We start from the raw sequence: 15,540 nt of genomic DNA, 5'->3' as shown, positions 1-15,540 counted from the left end.
TCTCAATGCCATCACAACCACATTATAAGACACTCCTGAGGTGTTCTGCCTCATGCTTTTCACATCAGTGTTGCAGAACGTACACTGGAGCCTGGATAGAGCTTACGGCAGACTGAGATGGGGCCTGCCGGGGGTCTTTATCATTCACACGTGGCTGATGATGCTTCCCTGCCCACCTATTTTCAATTTAGACTAGTATTTATTAATAACCTCCACATTCTTGATGCCTATCTTACAACATACCTGCCATATAACTTAAGATGGCCTGAGAGTAAGAGAGGAGAGGCCCCGGTTTTGATAAATGGATGAGCAGCAATGAAAAGAAGATATCATAGGAGCATGAAAAGAGAGAGGGACAGAGAGAAGAGCATTAATCCAACACCAGGCTGGTAGAGAGAAGGAGTGAGAATGAAAGACAGGGAGAGAGAGATGGGGGGAGGAGGAGGCAAAAGAAAGATAGCCTTTCGGCTGTGTTCTGTCAAGGGAGAAATTACACATTTACGGAGGTTTTTTCAAGCAACGACGGCTTCCATAGATCAAACCGCTGGATTTATGAGCCAATTTTCAACATGAAATATAGACAGAGAGAATCCATTTTACCCATGTTTACTTGCCTCCTCTGACTCTTTTCTTTCTCTCTCTCAATCAAATGGCCTGCAGTGTGTGAATGGGTTTACTCCCGCAACCTTAGCAGTGCTTATTAGAGCTGTAAATGAAGATTTGATTGATTGCGGTTATCTGATAAGGCAATGTTCAGTGGCGGTATTATAGAGTGTTTGAACCTCAGCATAGGTTTCTGAGGTTAAGAAGAATTTTACTTGGTCTTGAGTAAATTTCTTATGAAGAATCAACAAAATCAAGCTTGATTTTAAGTTGAGATTATATTTTTTTACAGTTGTATTTGTAACCCGAAAGCTATGTACGTAACCCCCGGCTTTCTGGAAAAGGAGAAGTAATGTGTTTAGTAAAAAAAGTCCCAAAAATAAGGGAGACTGAACCTGAAGTCATTTATCCAAATTACACCTACATACAAGTATATACACTCACACAGTATGCCCAAATAACAGTGCTCCCCTCTTCTGGGCAAACACATTCAAAATTTGCATAGAAATTAATGTCTAAGTAGGCTAAACGACATAATTGACATGCAATTAGCAATATTATGGAGAGGAAACCTAATGAAGTTTCAGTGGCTGTGCCGACCTAAGAATGATCACTGCTTAATTACCATATTAATGAAGTCATTAGTTGTCACTTACCTTAGATGACAGGTAAGGTAAAAATGTCGTGATCCTACAATTTCCCCCAACAAATGCGTATTCAACACTGATTACCCCTAAGTCAAGATCTCATCTGAGAGAGAGCAACTGAGACTTGAAATGTGAAAGGGACGACAGTGGCATAAACATGCATAACCTGCAGTAAAAGCAGAACTTGTGATATTTATTTAATCATTTATTAAAGAATATTCAAGGTCACCTGAGGACAAACAACATAAATCAGCTGTAGAAATCCACCAAGAATGTGCAGATGGAAGCAGCAGCGGCATCCACGAGAGAACGAAATGAACTCAAGCTCGAGAGGGAGCCAGTCCTACAGGCTAACACAAAAACGCATATCCAGTAAACACTATGGCATGATTAGGATACAAAAAAACACTCAAGGTGGGTCAAATGAGCATTGCGGCTCGAGGTCCTCCCACTCGCAGAGTCTGTCCTTTCATTCCAATTCATTTCAATTACCCGGTCATTCCCACCGCCTTCCACATGTCCCGATTAGCTCAGCCTGGCAATTTACAGTTGATCTTGCCTCATCTAAGGCCAAGCAGTGGGGGAGGCAGGGAGACGAGCAGTAATGGAATGAAATGTCACTCAGTTGTTGCCTTTGTCACAGCAATGTTGGACAGACCAGATGGGGAAAGGTTGGAGAGATCTCGTTAGTAGGTGAAAAGTTGTTGTGCTTCTGCGTAATCGAGACAGCGTTACAGTGTCCGGCTCTGTTGTGACTTTCTCTTGTCTAGCCTTTACACTTATGGGTATCTCCGCTGTGATCACAATAAGTAACACAGTCTTTTGCTTTTCAGTGTCACTCTTGTCAAGGCTTCTTCACCTTTTTCACTGAAGATGAGCTGGATGCAGATTCTCTCCGTTTACGCTGCAATATAGAACACAAGACAGTGATACTTGGGTCTGGTAGGTTTCACTTCCTCTAACTGCATTTCTTCCTCAGTCACAAGCCTGACAAAGGCAGACAGTGATGAATCTAAAACCAGTACATCTGGAGTAAGCAGCAGATTATTTTTATGTACCAACACCAGCTAACCAGAGCCGAATCCTTTACACACCACAACCAACAACAACAAGGTGGCACTGGTGCAATGACAAGGGCCAGGTTCCTCACTGGCTTCTCACCCATTAAAGCTGCCAAATGGCGACTTGGTGGTAGAAATTAAAAACTTGCAAAAAGCTGTCTCCTGAAATTGACCAGTTCTTTTTGTCCATTCAAAGTCACTAATAATTGATTTTATGTTAGCGGATCATCAGCATTTAAAGCTTAATAAGTACTGTAAATAATCCAATTATGCCAATATATATGTAATTAAGATTAAATGTCATATCTGATGATTTCGACACAAATATTTTAGTGTTTTGATAAAATGTTTGAAATGTATGAAACTGTTTTAAGGTAGATTATTAAAACCCAGTTACAGCAATCATTTGGAAATGTTTGCGCCTAATCTGTGCAGACTTACTGAGTTGGGGGTAAGTGGTGCTCCAACAACATCAATGATCTGCTCCTTGGCTTCCACCTTGATGTCATCTGTGCTGAGCCAGGACTGAGCTTCGCCCACTGGGGTGGATGCTATAGTGTTGTTTGTGGCGTTGAGTTCCCCACTCTGCAGCATGATGGCTGGTCCGGCCCCAATGGCTCCACTACACCCGCCCCCGCTGCCCGCTTTCAGCAGGGCCTCGTAGCGATGACGCAGCATCTGTTGTTCGTACTCACAATTGCTGTGGGCCTGCTTTAATTCATAAAGCAGCACCAGGTCGCTACGAAGCTCATTGAACATCTGTACAATCTCCTCTGTGGGCATGGGGTTGAGATCTGGATCCACAGGAAGACACAAAGGAAAACATGGCTGAAATTGTGATTTGAGCAATTTAAAACAGTACTTTACAACATATATTGATAGGTACAAGATGATAGCGTGAAGGTAGAATGTTTTTGACCCCAACAGTTTGGTATTTAAGAGAAATTACAATGTACATATATATATATAGTTATTTTTCCTGCTATACTAACATCAATGACCTTTGCTGAGGAGAATTGAAAAAGTAAAACTATGAAATGTTGGGAAATTCCTTACTCACCCACTCCTTGCTCAACCAGGATCTGCTCAATCGCCTTGATCTTCTTCTGGCCTACTGAGCTTGGCAGTTTCATCTGAATAACACACAAACACACACAGAGACATGTACACCCGCACACACAAGACTGTGATTTAAGGTAGCAGGGATATTAAGATAAACAGCTCCACCTCGGGGCTTTTAATTCATATGAAATGCACTTCAGCGGGCCAGATCAAAATGTCTTTATCCACTGAACTCTATCTGACTGATTAGCTAGAGGGGCACTCCACTTCTTTAGCTGTGCTAATGCATTTCCCATAGAGAGCAGCAGCTCCTCATCAGTCTAGAAGATGAATAAGAGTTCTCTCGCTAGGTTTTACACATATTAGCAAGTCAGTAACAGAATTAATCACTGCTGTGATAATAAGAGATAGCTAGCTCAAGTCCCAAGCTCTGGTTTCTCACATAGATCAACGGCATGGTCAAGCTTGGCTAAAATTATTTTCATATTAATAGTGGGCCAAAAAAAACACTGAACATTTGGTTTTCTGAAAATTTCAACTTCTTATATATATATATATATATATATATATATATATCTTAGTTCTTTAAACATACAAATACTTCTGACATATCTACAATGTGATTCATACAGTAGTTTCAGGTGTGTTCTCTGTTTGTAGTGGTTTATGTTTTTCAATGACATTTGAAAACCAAAATAAGATTTCATGTCAAAAATATCTTTTGGTTTTGTAGTTTTTTATACTCACCCTCTGACTGCGAAGTGTGACTCCTGCTGATTTGAAATCAGGGAACTTGATGCCAGCCGTCTCTGGAACGGCCTAATGAAAAAGAAGTAACTGAGTAAACTAATGATGAAATGATAATAAAATAATGAATATAAACTATTTTAAACTTCTAAGACTATTATTCATTTATTATTATTTCCAGTGTAGTATTGCACTGAATACACATTATTGTGAAGTTGACACCTGTACCATCTCTATTATAAACATGTTGTTTCTAATTCTAAGGAATTAATGGCTGGCTTGTGCTTAAACTTCTTACCGGTTTTTCTGTTTCTCTTTTTTGTGGGAGCTTCTTCTTGGAAACCCTCTTTTCAGCTCGCCTTAACTCTGTAGTTGTGTCCGCTGCTTTGATGAGTTTCTGCAAATCCTGGGCTTTCTTCTCACGCTCTTTCTTCCTTGTCTCAATCTTCCTTAGTTCCTGAATAAGATATTCCTCCTCTGCCACCTACAGGAAAAAAGAGGGAAGCGCAGTCTTAATATCTACATGGCTGGAAAACATTTTAAGTTTTGGAAACATCAGTGAAAATCATTATAAATTGCAGTTACTGTTTTCTCCTCAAACTTCTTCTTGTCTTGGCCCAGAAATAGTAATAAATGCTGCTTATAAATACAAATTACAAAGTAACTTACTTGCTCAGGTGTGCGATTGAAGAGCTTTTCCAGCTGCTCTTTACGACGTCTTTCATGTCCAGCATCAAAGATGTATATCTTGGGCTCTGTACCTGATGCTGCACGGACTTTGGTCAGCTTACCACAAATACTATAATATCGTTCCTTTAGGTCTTCCACAGAACGTTTCTGAAAAAGAAAAAAAATAATTACTTTTTACTAAATATATTTGCTTTACCTTATACTGACGTTCTGTCAGTATAACTGCTGTGATAGAGAATACAAATACTGTAGGTGAGAGATTGAGCAATTACTCTGTATTGCTGGTGGTCGTAACGGTCGTGCACAACTACGAACCGAAGATCAAAGCGCTTGCACAAGTCAAACAGGTGGTCTGTCTCTGCTTTTGTCCAGCCATCGTCATGGAGATGCATTTGATACTCTTGCTCTGAGTACACTGGTACCTGCACTGTCTATACGAGCAGAGAGAGAATAAAGTGAATTAGGATGAATAACTAAACACAGTACGGTTAAGAATGTCTGAAATGTACGACATAATAGAAGATGGGTAGTTGTAAAGGTCTATCCCTCATGTTTGTACTGCATGTGCGATGAGACTGAAAATAGAAACCATGGTCATTTCTACCTTGTTGAAGCGAGCAAAAGGGTAGTCCTTGCCCTCCTCTGCCACACGTCTCCAGTGATGAAATATGGCCCCATCCCTGCGAGCTGGATTTGTAAAGGGCATCCACTTCCAGGGCCGAACCTTTTTACAGCCTAGCTTGGCCTTGACTGTCCTATACCCTTGAGTAGTATCGCTAGGCAGCAGAGGAGGTGCATCTCTATGGATTAACAAGAAAAACAAGACTTTGTTAAAGAGTACAAAATATAAAGAGAATATGTTTCATAATCTGAATGCCAGATATTTGATTAAAAAAAAAAACACGATAAACCAGAGACCTAAGAAAATACAGTCTGCAGTGTTTAAACACAACCTTCACTTAGTTGTCAGTAGTCTTCACTTCTGATTTAATCACACAACAATGCCTGCTGTCCTTTTTTCCTATTTCTTTTTTGCATAATGATATTTGTGGATGAGTACAACCTCAATTTCCTTCATTCCTCGAGTAAGTTAAGCTTGAACAACAACAACAACAAAACAGTGATCATTTTAAGATGAACTAATTATTTAGAATAAGGAACTCATACTTCTTATCTGAATAGAGCAGAGCGTAGACCTCTCTGTGCATTCCCTCTGGTCTCTTGAAGGTCAGCGTTTCTGTCGACTTCTTGGATTTTTTCTGAAGGAGAAATACATACATACATACATATTTTTGTAATACTGTCAAGCACAGCAAGACAATATACATGCTTTTAAGTTCTTGCCCTGGGAATGGCTTGTTTTTATGTTTGAGTATCCACTCGCCATGAGTTAATTTGACAAGGATAACATTACAGGAGTAACATGTAAATATTGAGACAGTCACACTCACCTTGTCTGAGTTGATGAGGTCTTTCTTGCTGATGGGACCATCATTCTCCCCTCCGGTCAGCTCAAGAATATCCCTGACATCGGCACCAGTAGTCATGGCTAGTCAGTGTTGTTATTGTTAAATTAGCGCCAATCACAATCCGTCAAACGGAAAAACTGTTAATAAATTCACATTCGCTCATTCATTTTGTGCATGCGGTAACGTTACTGTTAATCGACTACGCTCCTAGCTAACGGCTAACGTTATTATTTCTAAGCTACGTTTCTTCATAGAACCGTAAACAGCCAGGTAATAATTTTCGATTTCTTAACGTAATATTCCCACGAATATTCAACGATTTAATTACGCAACACTAGTAGTAATGAAGAATATCCACAAGCTATTGTTGAAGGCAGGGCAGGAGTGTAGTTAGCCATAAGGCAAGATGACTTCCGTCCCCGCTCATATCGTTGTGACTAGGCTAAGAATGTATTGGTGCCCCCGTGAGGTCCGGCGGTTCACTGCAGAATTTATTTACGTAGAATTAAATTAAAAAGGACTTGTACATTTTATTGTTTTGTTTGTTTGTTTTTTTGTTGTATACAGCACATTGTATTATTTTGAATACATTTATTCATTATTTATTATACATTTAGCTTTAGGGTACGCTGAAATTAAGTAGTTTGCCATTGTCATGTAATGTTTTTTAGAGGATAAACCATAGTTATGTTGAAGAATTGAAGAATTTATAGCCACATTACATTAAATTAAAAGGAATTTTGCATCATTTTCAGTGTCGTATGTTATAGTATAGTATCGTATAGTATAGTATTGAATTGTATTGTATTGTATAGTAATAAAAAAATAAAATGCTATAAACATGAATGAAAAGATAAACAGGTTAAAGGTTACAATTGAGAGGGAGTGACACAGAAAGATGCACTGGCTTCGTGTTCCATGCAAAGCATGAATAGAAACAAAAAGTTATTATTTGTCAAATTATTTTTTTAAACCTTAAACGTGTGTTGCTGTATTCCGGGTACTATTATTTTGAAAATCGTCCTTCTTTTGACACGAGGGCATTTAGTTTTCAAAGAAAACACCGGAAGTAGACGTTTCTAGAGCCGTTATAAAATGATCTGTATCCGTCTTCCTGGGCTACTCGCGCCGCCATTTTCGTTGTATTGTGTCGCAGAGAGACTCGACTCAGTCAGTCAACAAGCTTTTGCTTTTAAGATCATATTTGAAAGTGCCCGAGGCGCTTAACCGGCGAACATAGTTTGCTATCATACACTTTAACAAGGCAGCACGCTCATCTGCGTAAGAAAATGTCCAGCGAGCAAGCTGAAACCAATACCGAGAAAGCGGGCCAGCCGCCGCAGCAGCAGCAGCAGCAGCAGCCGCCGCCTCAACAGGGGTAAGTCCATTCATCGAGATTCCTTTGTTGATGCTTACAAGCTAGTTAGCAACGCTGATGTTTTCCCTTTTACAAAAACCTCCTCAATTTCACTCGGATATAACAACTATATATTCATGACGTGAAAGTGTCTTTAATTCGGTTGCTGTATGAGTTTAGCTATTGTTAAATGGCGTATTTTTGGGCCCCGTCTATGCACAGGAAGAATCCATCATACACCGCTTAATCTCTGGCTAATGCTTGTTAATATGAAGATTTTAGACATCTTCCCTTTTCCATACGTTTGCATGTTGATTTTAGATTTCACTTTATGTTTTCGGTGATAATCATGTAGCTGCTAATTTAGCAAAGGCCTACTGTGTTCAATGAGCGGCCTTGCCATGCGGCCGAACTTCAAGCGCCTTTATTCCCAGCCATCGCCGACCGCCATTCAGTTTAGTGCGGTGTGTGTTGCTAAAATGTAAATTTGCTGTTAGCGATATCACTGATTATAAAGCTTGTTACGTATTTGAGATTCAAGGCAGAATCTTTTATGTTGGTAGTTGGATTGAGATACAGCAGTGGCTTCTTTTTGGTCTTTGTAGTGGCGCAACTAGGCACAATGAATTTAAATGTTGCGCTCTAAGTTGAGTCTTGTTTATTGTAGTAACAAATGCATTTGCGACAATTTTGCACACGATCCTAATTTGACCTCATTTTTGGACTCTTAATGTTCACTTCGGTGATATGCTTTTTTGTTCGCGTTTGATGATCAACTTTAACATTCGTTTTCTTTACTCAGCGAAATGAATGGAAAACCCAAGAATGAGCCCCCCAATTCCAGCAGGAAGGAGAGGCCCCAGAAGAGAGGAGGAGGAGGAGGTGGTCGCTACGAGCCCTATGGAAACGCAAACAAAAGATACCGTGTCTTCGTCAGCAACATCCCATATGATGTGAAGTGGCAGGCCCTGAAAGACCTGATGAAAGAAAAAGGTAAGGTGTTTGGATAAGTGATTGACTCATGTCAACTTTGGACATGACGATTAAAAAATAAAAAATAAATAAAATAAAAATCAGGATCAGCTTACATGGTCATTTTGTTTGACCACTACATCTGTGAAAGGCTTTTGGGAGTTGTACCATGTTGTTTGAGATCTTATGGGAGCTATTTGGAACAAAGGTTTTGGACAAGGTTCTTCATATTCGCCCTCGAACCTGGATGTTTGACTATTTCTTTTTTTTAGAGATTACCAAAACCTTTTGAGGTTTTTGTGATGTGGAGGTTGTACATGTTTAAAGTGAATCCACTAATGTGAAAATGCCATGGCTTGGGATCATGAACGGCATAATGAGATGTACTTCCCCAAGAAATGCATGACAAAAAAGATGTGTGCAAGGAACTGGTTCCTCTCAGTTGTAACATGTAAGTAACAGTAAAACATGGACTCACGATGTATAAACTGGTCCATATTTTGGAGATATGTCAAACAAAATGCTTTGTGATGCAGCAACTTGATGTTACATGGAATCTTAAAGCTTTCACCTAAATATAAACAGTTGTATAGTTACGGGATATTGGAGAGCTTTGGGTGTATTACGAGTAATGCATTAAATTGGCATTTACTTTTAAGTCAAAGCATGTGTTCAGTAGGGTGCAATCCTTTTTCAGAAGGAGGGCCAAGTATTTGTTTGACAACTGACTGTGGAGTTAAATTGCATTTTCTTTTTTAGGTGTGACCTTGACAAGCAAATGTTTTCTCAGCAGATCTCCATGTTGTGCCAAACACAGCTATGTGCTGGGGATTTCTTTGGGGTACAGGTCTACAAAATGAAGCAACTTCTTATGCACTGTCCTTGTCTCTAGAGGGTTGGTCACTGATGTCTATTTGTTGAGCAGACACGTGACCTGGAACAAAAGCGTGGCCGTGGGCGAGGCTGAATCAAAATTCTGATTGTGCATTTCAGGAACCGGTCCGCTTTAAGAACATGTAAGAGTTTATCGTCCTTAAGTTTATGGTTAGTATTTTAGCTGTAGTTTTTTTTTCTTAGGCTCAGCTGATGGGCGGCTGTTTTGATGCATTACCCTGAGGTTTAAAATGGCGACATTTGGCAAAGTATGCTCAGGTTTGTAATGAAATGGGCTGAGGCACTGAAGGTGTTTTGCCAACTTGAAATTATTTGGTCAATTATCTTAAGGTAGAAGGTGGTGTTAAGGACTTTATATCCAAATAGGTTGGTTATTTAAATAGTTGTTGTCCTCAGTCTATAGCTTTTGGTGTTTCTGGAGAATTCCAACAAGGACAGGCTAAGAAGTCAAATTTAAAAAAGAAAAACAAGATGAATAAAAAAATACCCAGCTTGCTTTTTGTAGACCTGTACCATATTGGGCTGCTGAGGTGCTGGGGGAAGGCTCAGGACTGGCAGTTTGAGCTCACTGTCACCGGCCACCCTACTTGTGTTTCTGCTCTAAACCCCCATTGTTCTCTCGGCTTCTCTCCCCTTGGTGTGTGTCGTCTCTGGAATCTGATTTGTAGTGGGTGAGGTAACGTACGTGGAACACTTAATGGACGCAGAAGGCAAATCGAGGGTAAGTGCAAATACATACAAATAAAACACACGAATAAGCCTAGACAAACCTGTGTTTGTCAGCTTTGGTTTTTATTTACATTGTTGGAAATTGTTCAGATTCAGAAACCTGGTGAAGTGTGTGAGATGGTGACGTGCCGGAGGTGTGTTTTTATGTGGTGCCTTCTGTGGCACTGACTTGAGGCCATCTGAAGGGTTGATGCTCTTATAACAGGACTTCAGCTTTCTTCATAGCCAATCCTGTGGGATTGCAGTAGCTGACAATGTCCCTTTTGGTTGCTGGATTTGCTCCTTATGATCTAGCCGGGGTCTAGTCCGCAAGAGGTTGTTACAAGGCTGTTAGATGGTTGATAAATGTAACTCATTCCGTAGCACGGCTTTACTGGAAAAGTTACCTCCAGTAGGGAATCCTGTCTCACTCTGGACTTTCTGCACTTAGGATGCTGGAGGAAAAATATCTATACTCATTACACTTGTGTTATTGGCTGTTTTTAGGAAAAAAGGATCTTTTTAAATATTGAAATATCATTTGGAAGCACAGAGTTGTGGCCAAGCTATAGGCTTGTGTGTGTTGTTGAACTTTTGATTTTGCATGAAAGTGTTAATTTTCTACAAGTTCACTACAAGTTCTGTCACCATTATTTTTACTAATTTGCAATGTTTTTCACTCCTTTTGATGCAACCTGGTCTGACTTCAATCAACAAAGGGTTGTGCGTAAGTATCAATTTATTATCTTTAAGTGGTTGACATTAGCAGTAAGCCAGTTCTAGTGAGACATGTGGAAACAATATACTGGTTCTCTTTGTAATTTTTTTTAAGCAGTTCTTGAGTATATGTTTCTGTGCCAGTGTCGTTGAGTTTAGGACAGAAGAACTGATGAAAAAAGCAGTGGAGAAGGTCAACAAGCACAACCTCAATGGACGACCCCTAAAAGTGAAAGAGGTAAATCGCAGAATGAATTGCAAGAAGGGCAAAATGGCTATTGTGAAGTTGTGCTTTTGCATGATTCATGTTAACTTTTATGTTTTGTTTTTTAGGACCCTGATGGTGTAATTGCTCAGAGGGAGATTAACAAATCTCAAGGTGGCGGACCTCCAGGGGGCCATGGTGGAATGGGAGGGATGGGAGGAATGGGTGGAATGGATCGCATGGGTCCTGGACCCAATGGTCCCATAGTCAACATTCCACCCAGTCTGATGAACAATCCCAACATCCCTAATGAGATCATCCATGGTCTTCAGGCTGGCAGGATTGGCAGCACCGTCTTCGTAGCCAATGTACGGATTTCTGAGATTTTTTCCAATTATTTGTTGTATTGGCGTGCATATAACAATTGAAATTGTTACTTGTATTTACAGCTTGACTACAAAGTGGGTTGGAAGAAGCTGAAAGAGGTGTTCGGCATGGCAGGCATGGTGGTGAGGGCTGACATCCTGGAGGACAAGGATGGGAAGAGCAGAGGCATGGGCACCGTTACATTCGATATGCCCATTGAAGCGGTTCAAGCTGTCTGTATCCTTTTGAAAGCTTTAAATGTAAACATTGAACGTTTCTTACAGTTTCGTTGTTTCATGGTGCCTGGTGTGTAGTTTCCTTAATGATTTTCCAGCCATGTTCAATGGGCAGCTCTTATTCAACCGTACCATGCATGTGAAACTGGTAGGTGGCCTGGATTGTACATTGCTACATGTATTTTTTGGTACATGGTCTGATGATAAGCCTATTCTAATTGTTTTGTGTTTTTTTTTTTTTGTTTTTTTCAGGATGAAAAATCCCTCCCCAAAGATTTTGGACCACCAGACAGAGCGGCTGCTCTTCCCCGTAAGTATACACATAGCTTTCTCCCAGGATAAAATAGTTGCTGTATAAAGAAAAGGGATTGATTCAGTTTATGATTTGTAGACTGTTATTTCGTTGGATCCAGATGAAGTTGTGTTGGACACTTCAGCAGTCTCAGGGCTTGCTTGCTTGAAATCAGTTATCTGTTTTACTTCTTTAGTCAATTTTTCACCCAAAAAAAAAAAACGCCGTAAAATATTTCCCCCTTTTTTCCCTGCCCAGGTGGACTGAGTGGTATTGGTTTGGGCCTGGGACCAGGTGGCCAGCCTATTGATGCTACCCAACTAAACAGAGGAGGTGGTGGGGGTGGGGGAGCAGGAGGGATGGGCAACATGGGCCCTGGAGGTAAGTAACTATAATGTTGTGTGAAACTCTTGAATAATAAATGCAGTTGAAATTGGAGACTCACCATTACTTTCAACACTAGGAATGGACGGAATGGGCTTTGGCAACATGGGAGGTCGTATGGGAGGAGGTATGTAGCATAACTCATAATGGTTCTTTGTGATTTAGTTGTGTGTATTTTTGAAGAAATTAAAAATATTAAAAACTGTACTCCTTAACACCACTGAAATCTCTAAACAATTGAATTGCGATACATGTTCTGGGAGTTTGAATTCCGCTATTAGTCTTGTAAGAAACAAGGAAAAATAGATTTTGCAGCCCACTATGTCTAAAGCGTTTGTGTTGTGCCCTCTGGTATAAATACATTGTACTCTGTTTAAGGAATGGACAACTTTGGAGGAATGAACAACATGGATCGTTTTGGTTCTTCAGGGATGGGCAGAATGAATGGTAAGGGGCTGCTAATGTGAGCGAAGGGCTCCAAAGCAAGCGTGGAACACTTTCACGTTTTGCTGGATGTTTCTAATGGTTTCATCTCTTGCATTGTCAGAGATGGACCGTGGAATTGGTGGTGCTTTTGACAGGGAATTTGGGCGAAATGAAATGGGAATGTCTCGCAATAATTTTGGAGAATCCTTTGAAAGAGGAATGGGTTAGTATTTTCAGGATTTTGTTTGAAAGCCCCTGCTTAGAATTTTGTATTCATAGCTTGCTTCAACTCTGTTGATTCCACTGTGCTTTATTTTTCCACCTGTTTGCTCTCTTTCGTAGGAAACTCCCTGGGTATGGATCGCATGAACTCTGGAATGGACAGACTGGGATCTAGCATGGACCGCATGGCAGGGATGGACCGGATGGGCATGGATAGGATGGATCGCGTGTCTGACCTGGACAGGCTGGGTTCTGGGTTTGACCGGATGGGCTCAGGAATGGACCGCCTGGGGCCCAGTATGGACAGGCTTGGACCTGGCCTGGATCGCATGACCTCCAGCATGGACCGCCTTGGGCCGGCTTCATTTGAACGCTTAGGCCCGTCTAGTTTAGATCGCATGGGTACTGGCCTGGACTTCAACTCCCGCATGGGCAACACTGCGCTTGACAGAGTGCCTACCAACTTCGATCGCATGGGCTCCACAGGAGGGCTGGACCGCTTTCCAACTGGTGGCCTTGACCGCATGAGCTCTGGCATGGACCGGATGGGATCTGGAGGCGTTGGTGGTCAGTTTGATCGCTCTGGCGAAATGGATCGTGGATTTGGTGGGAATTCCTTTGGAGGAACTGGAGGGCCTGTGACTGGGGGAGGCAACATTAGGAAGGGATGCCAGATCTTTGTCAGAAATGTAAGTGTGTATGCACAGGTTATTTAGGCTTAGCTCATGTGAGAGAAGCCTCAGGACTAATGATTTTTTTTTTTTTTAATGGATTTTGTTTCAGCTGCCATTTGACTTCACCTGGAAAATGCTGAAGGACACCTTCAATACATGTGGTAAGAGTAGTGTTGGTTTAAATTGACCGCACATTTTTTGCTGTTTACTATTGACATTACATTATTTTTTTGTTTCCTTCTTCTCTAGGCATGGTCCAGTATGCTGATATTAAGATGGAGAACGGCAAGTCCAAGGGCTGTGGTGTGGTTCGCTTTGACAACCCTGAAACTGCTGAGCGCGCCTGCCGGACCATGAATGGCTATCGGCTTAGCGGAAGAGAGATTGATGTTAGGATTGATAGGAATGCATAACTCATTTCATTGTACATCTGACCTTTCACTTAGTCCCTACGTCAAAACTCTGCATCGTCTTTATTGTCCTTAATCATACTTGCTTTGTTAGAAATTTGTAACACTTAAAATGTTGTTTTAGTTATTTGTTACAGTGAACGTGTTTTAGTCTTTGCTTAAATTTTTACTTTTCTTTTTTTTAGAGACCAAATTTTTAATTTTTAGTTCTGTCATGCTTCACCTGTCATTGCCTTTTGTTCTGAAAGGTGTTTTGATAAATAAACCTCAATATTTGAAATGCTTCGGCTTTTTTGTTCCATTTTGTGAGATAGTTGCCTTAGTTGAGATATTTACTTGTTTCGATACAGGATGACGCTTGTGTAAATGCTTCCCTGTGTGTAGCTGCCCATTTGACGCTAGTCTGAGCAGTCAGTATGTGGGGTGAAGCACACTAGGATGTTTGGTTCCCCTGGGATTGGATAGGGAATAAATTAACTGGGAAAGATGAGATTTTATTGATCCCCAAGAAGAAATTTAGGTGTTACAGTGGCAGGGCAAGATGATGTCAAGAATATAAAATTGCATATAAGAAAAGGCTCAAGCAATATTTACGGTTGCTGCACAAAACTTGAATATCTAAAGTGGGGAAAAGATACAATGTGGAGTGAATGTATATAATGGATGCTGATGAATCCAATAAGGGTGTTGCTCTTTAGATAAACCAGTAGGCGTGTTCGACTTCATGCAGATCTGTGCAGATCTGACTGGACGTGATGCATGCTGGGTTGTTCATGGTCATAGACCTCGAATATGATTGGTTAAAATGAACTTGTTCAACCCAGCATGCATCACGTCAAGTCAGATCTGCACCGATCTGCATGAAGTCGAACACGCCTACTATCTACCAGAAGGTGGAAGTGACTTCAGCCCTTCTAGTTCATGTCCAGTTTATTGTTCAAGTGAACACCCAGGTACTTGTATCCATCCAAAGCTGGAGCCTCCACTGTTCTTTATTCACAGTGGGGCTAACTTGACCAAACACTGACAGTAATGTTTTACTCAAAACGTACAAAGTAAACAAGGTCACTTGAAACTAATTGAAAACACATACACATATCCAAATAATCATGTATTTGCAGAATGAATGTCACACAAAGAAAACAAATAGCCTAACACTGCTGAAGAACACTGCATGTTTCATGCTACAAGTTTGCTACAAAGTAAACTTTATTTTCTGGTTATGAGAGTGGTGCTCCACCCTTGATGTGTGAAGGAAAGATACAGAAGGTCTTTCCTTCCTGCTGCTGTAAGGCTCCATGGCGAGCACTCCTAATATGTGCAATAATATCTCTATTATCTGTTCTATCTCTGTCATTTCTGTATGCTGTTGCAAACTGCAATTTCCCCATTGTGGGA

At 40.7% G+C, this 15,540-nt stretch overlaps 2 protein-coding genes across 3 annotated transcripts; one reads left to right on the top strand and one right to left on the bottom strand.

Annotated features, from left to right (window-relative positions):
• Positions 1-1,054: 1,054 nt before the first annotated feature.
• Positions 1,055-6,704, bottom strand: dmap1 (DNA methyltransferase 1 associated protein 1). The gene is made up of 10 exons (XM_084548734.1): positions 6,262-6,704; positions 5,978-6,069; positions 5,415-5,610; positions 5,083-5,241; positions 4,790-4,957; positions 4,419-4,604; positions 4,121-4,192; positions 3,372-3,444; positions 2,753-3,105; positions 1,055-2,154 (listed from the first exon to the last, which is right to left on the bottom strand). Exons 1-10 carry the CDS (start codon positions 6,355-6,357, stop codon positions 2,095-2,097), a joined length of 1,455 nt encoding a protein of 484 aa, XP_084404860.1. The 5' UTR covers positions 6,358-6,704; the 3' UTR covers positions 1,055-2,094.
• A 691-nt stretch (positions 6,705-7,395) lies between these two features.
• Positions 7,396-14,425, top strand: hnrnpm (heterogeneous nuclear ribonucleoprotein M). 2 transcript variants are annotated; one of them, XM_084548712.1, is made up of 15 exons: positions 7,396-7,657; positions 8,439-8,629; positions 10,171-10,223; positions 11,061-11,165; positions 11,261-11,500; positions 11,582-11,735; positions 11,833-11,882; positions 11,987-12,044; positions 12,285-12,407; positions 12,490-12,537; positions 12,789-12,857; positions 12,958-13,059; positions 13,179-13,747; positions 13,842-13,893; positions 13,982-14,425. In XM_084548712.1, the coding sequence occupies exons 1-15, from the start codon at positions 7,569-7,571 to the stop codon at positions 14,143-14,145; spliced, it is 2,067 nt and encodes a 688-aa protein (XP_084404838.1). In that variant the 5' UTR covers positions 7,396-7,568; the 3' UTR covers positions 14,146-14,425. The 2 variants fall into 2 exon arrangements, with proteins under 2 accessions (XP_084404838.1, XP_084404837.1); XM_084548711.1 differs by lacking the exons at positions 7,396-7,657; positions 8,439-8,629 and having other exon boundaries at positions 8,646-10,937; positions 11,072-11,165.
• The last annotated feature ends 1,115 nt before the right edge of the window (positions 14,426-15,540 follow it).

The sequence above is a fragment of the Chelon labrosus genome (genome assembly GCF_963514085.1).
Source record: "Chelon labrosus genome assembly, chromosome: 7".
Taxonomy (NCBI): domain Eukaryota; kingdom Metazoa; phylum Chordata; class Actinopteri; order Mugiliformes; family Mugilidae; genus Chelon; species Chelon labrosus.
This window is presented reverse-complemented; position numbering and strand designations above follow the sequence as displayed.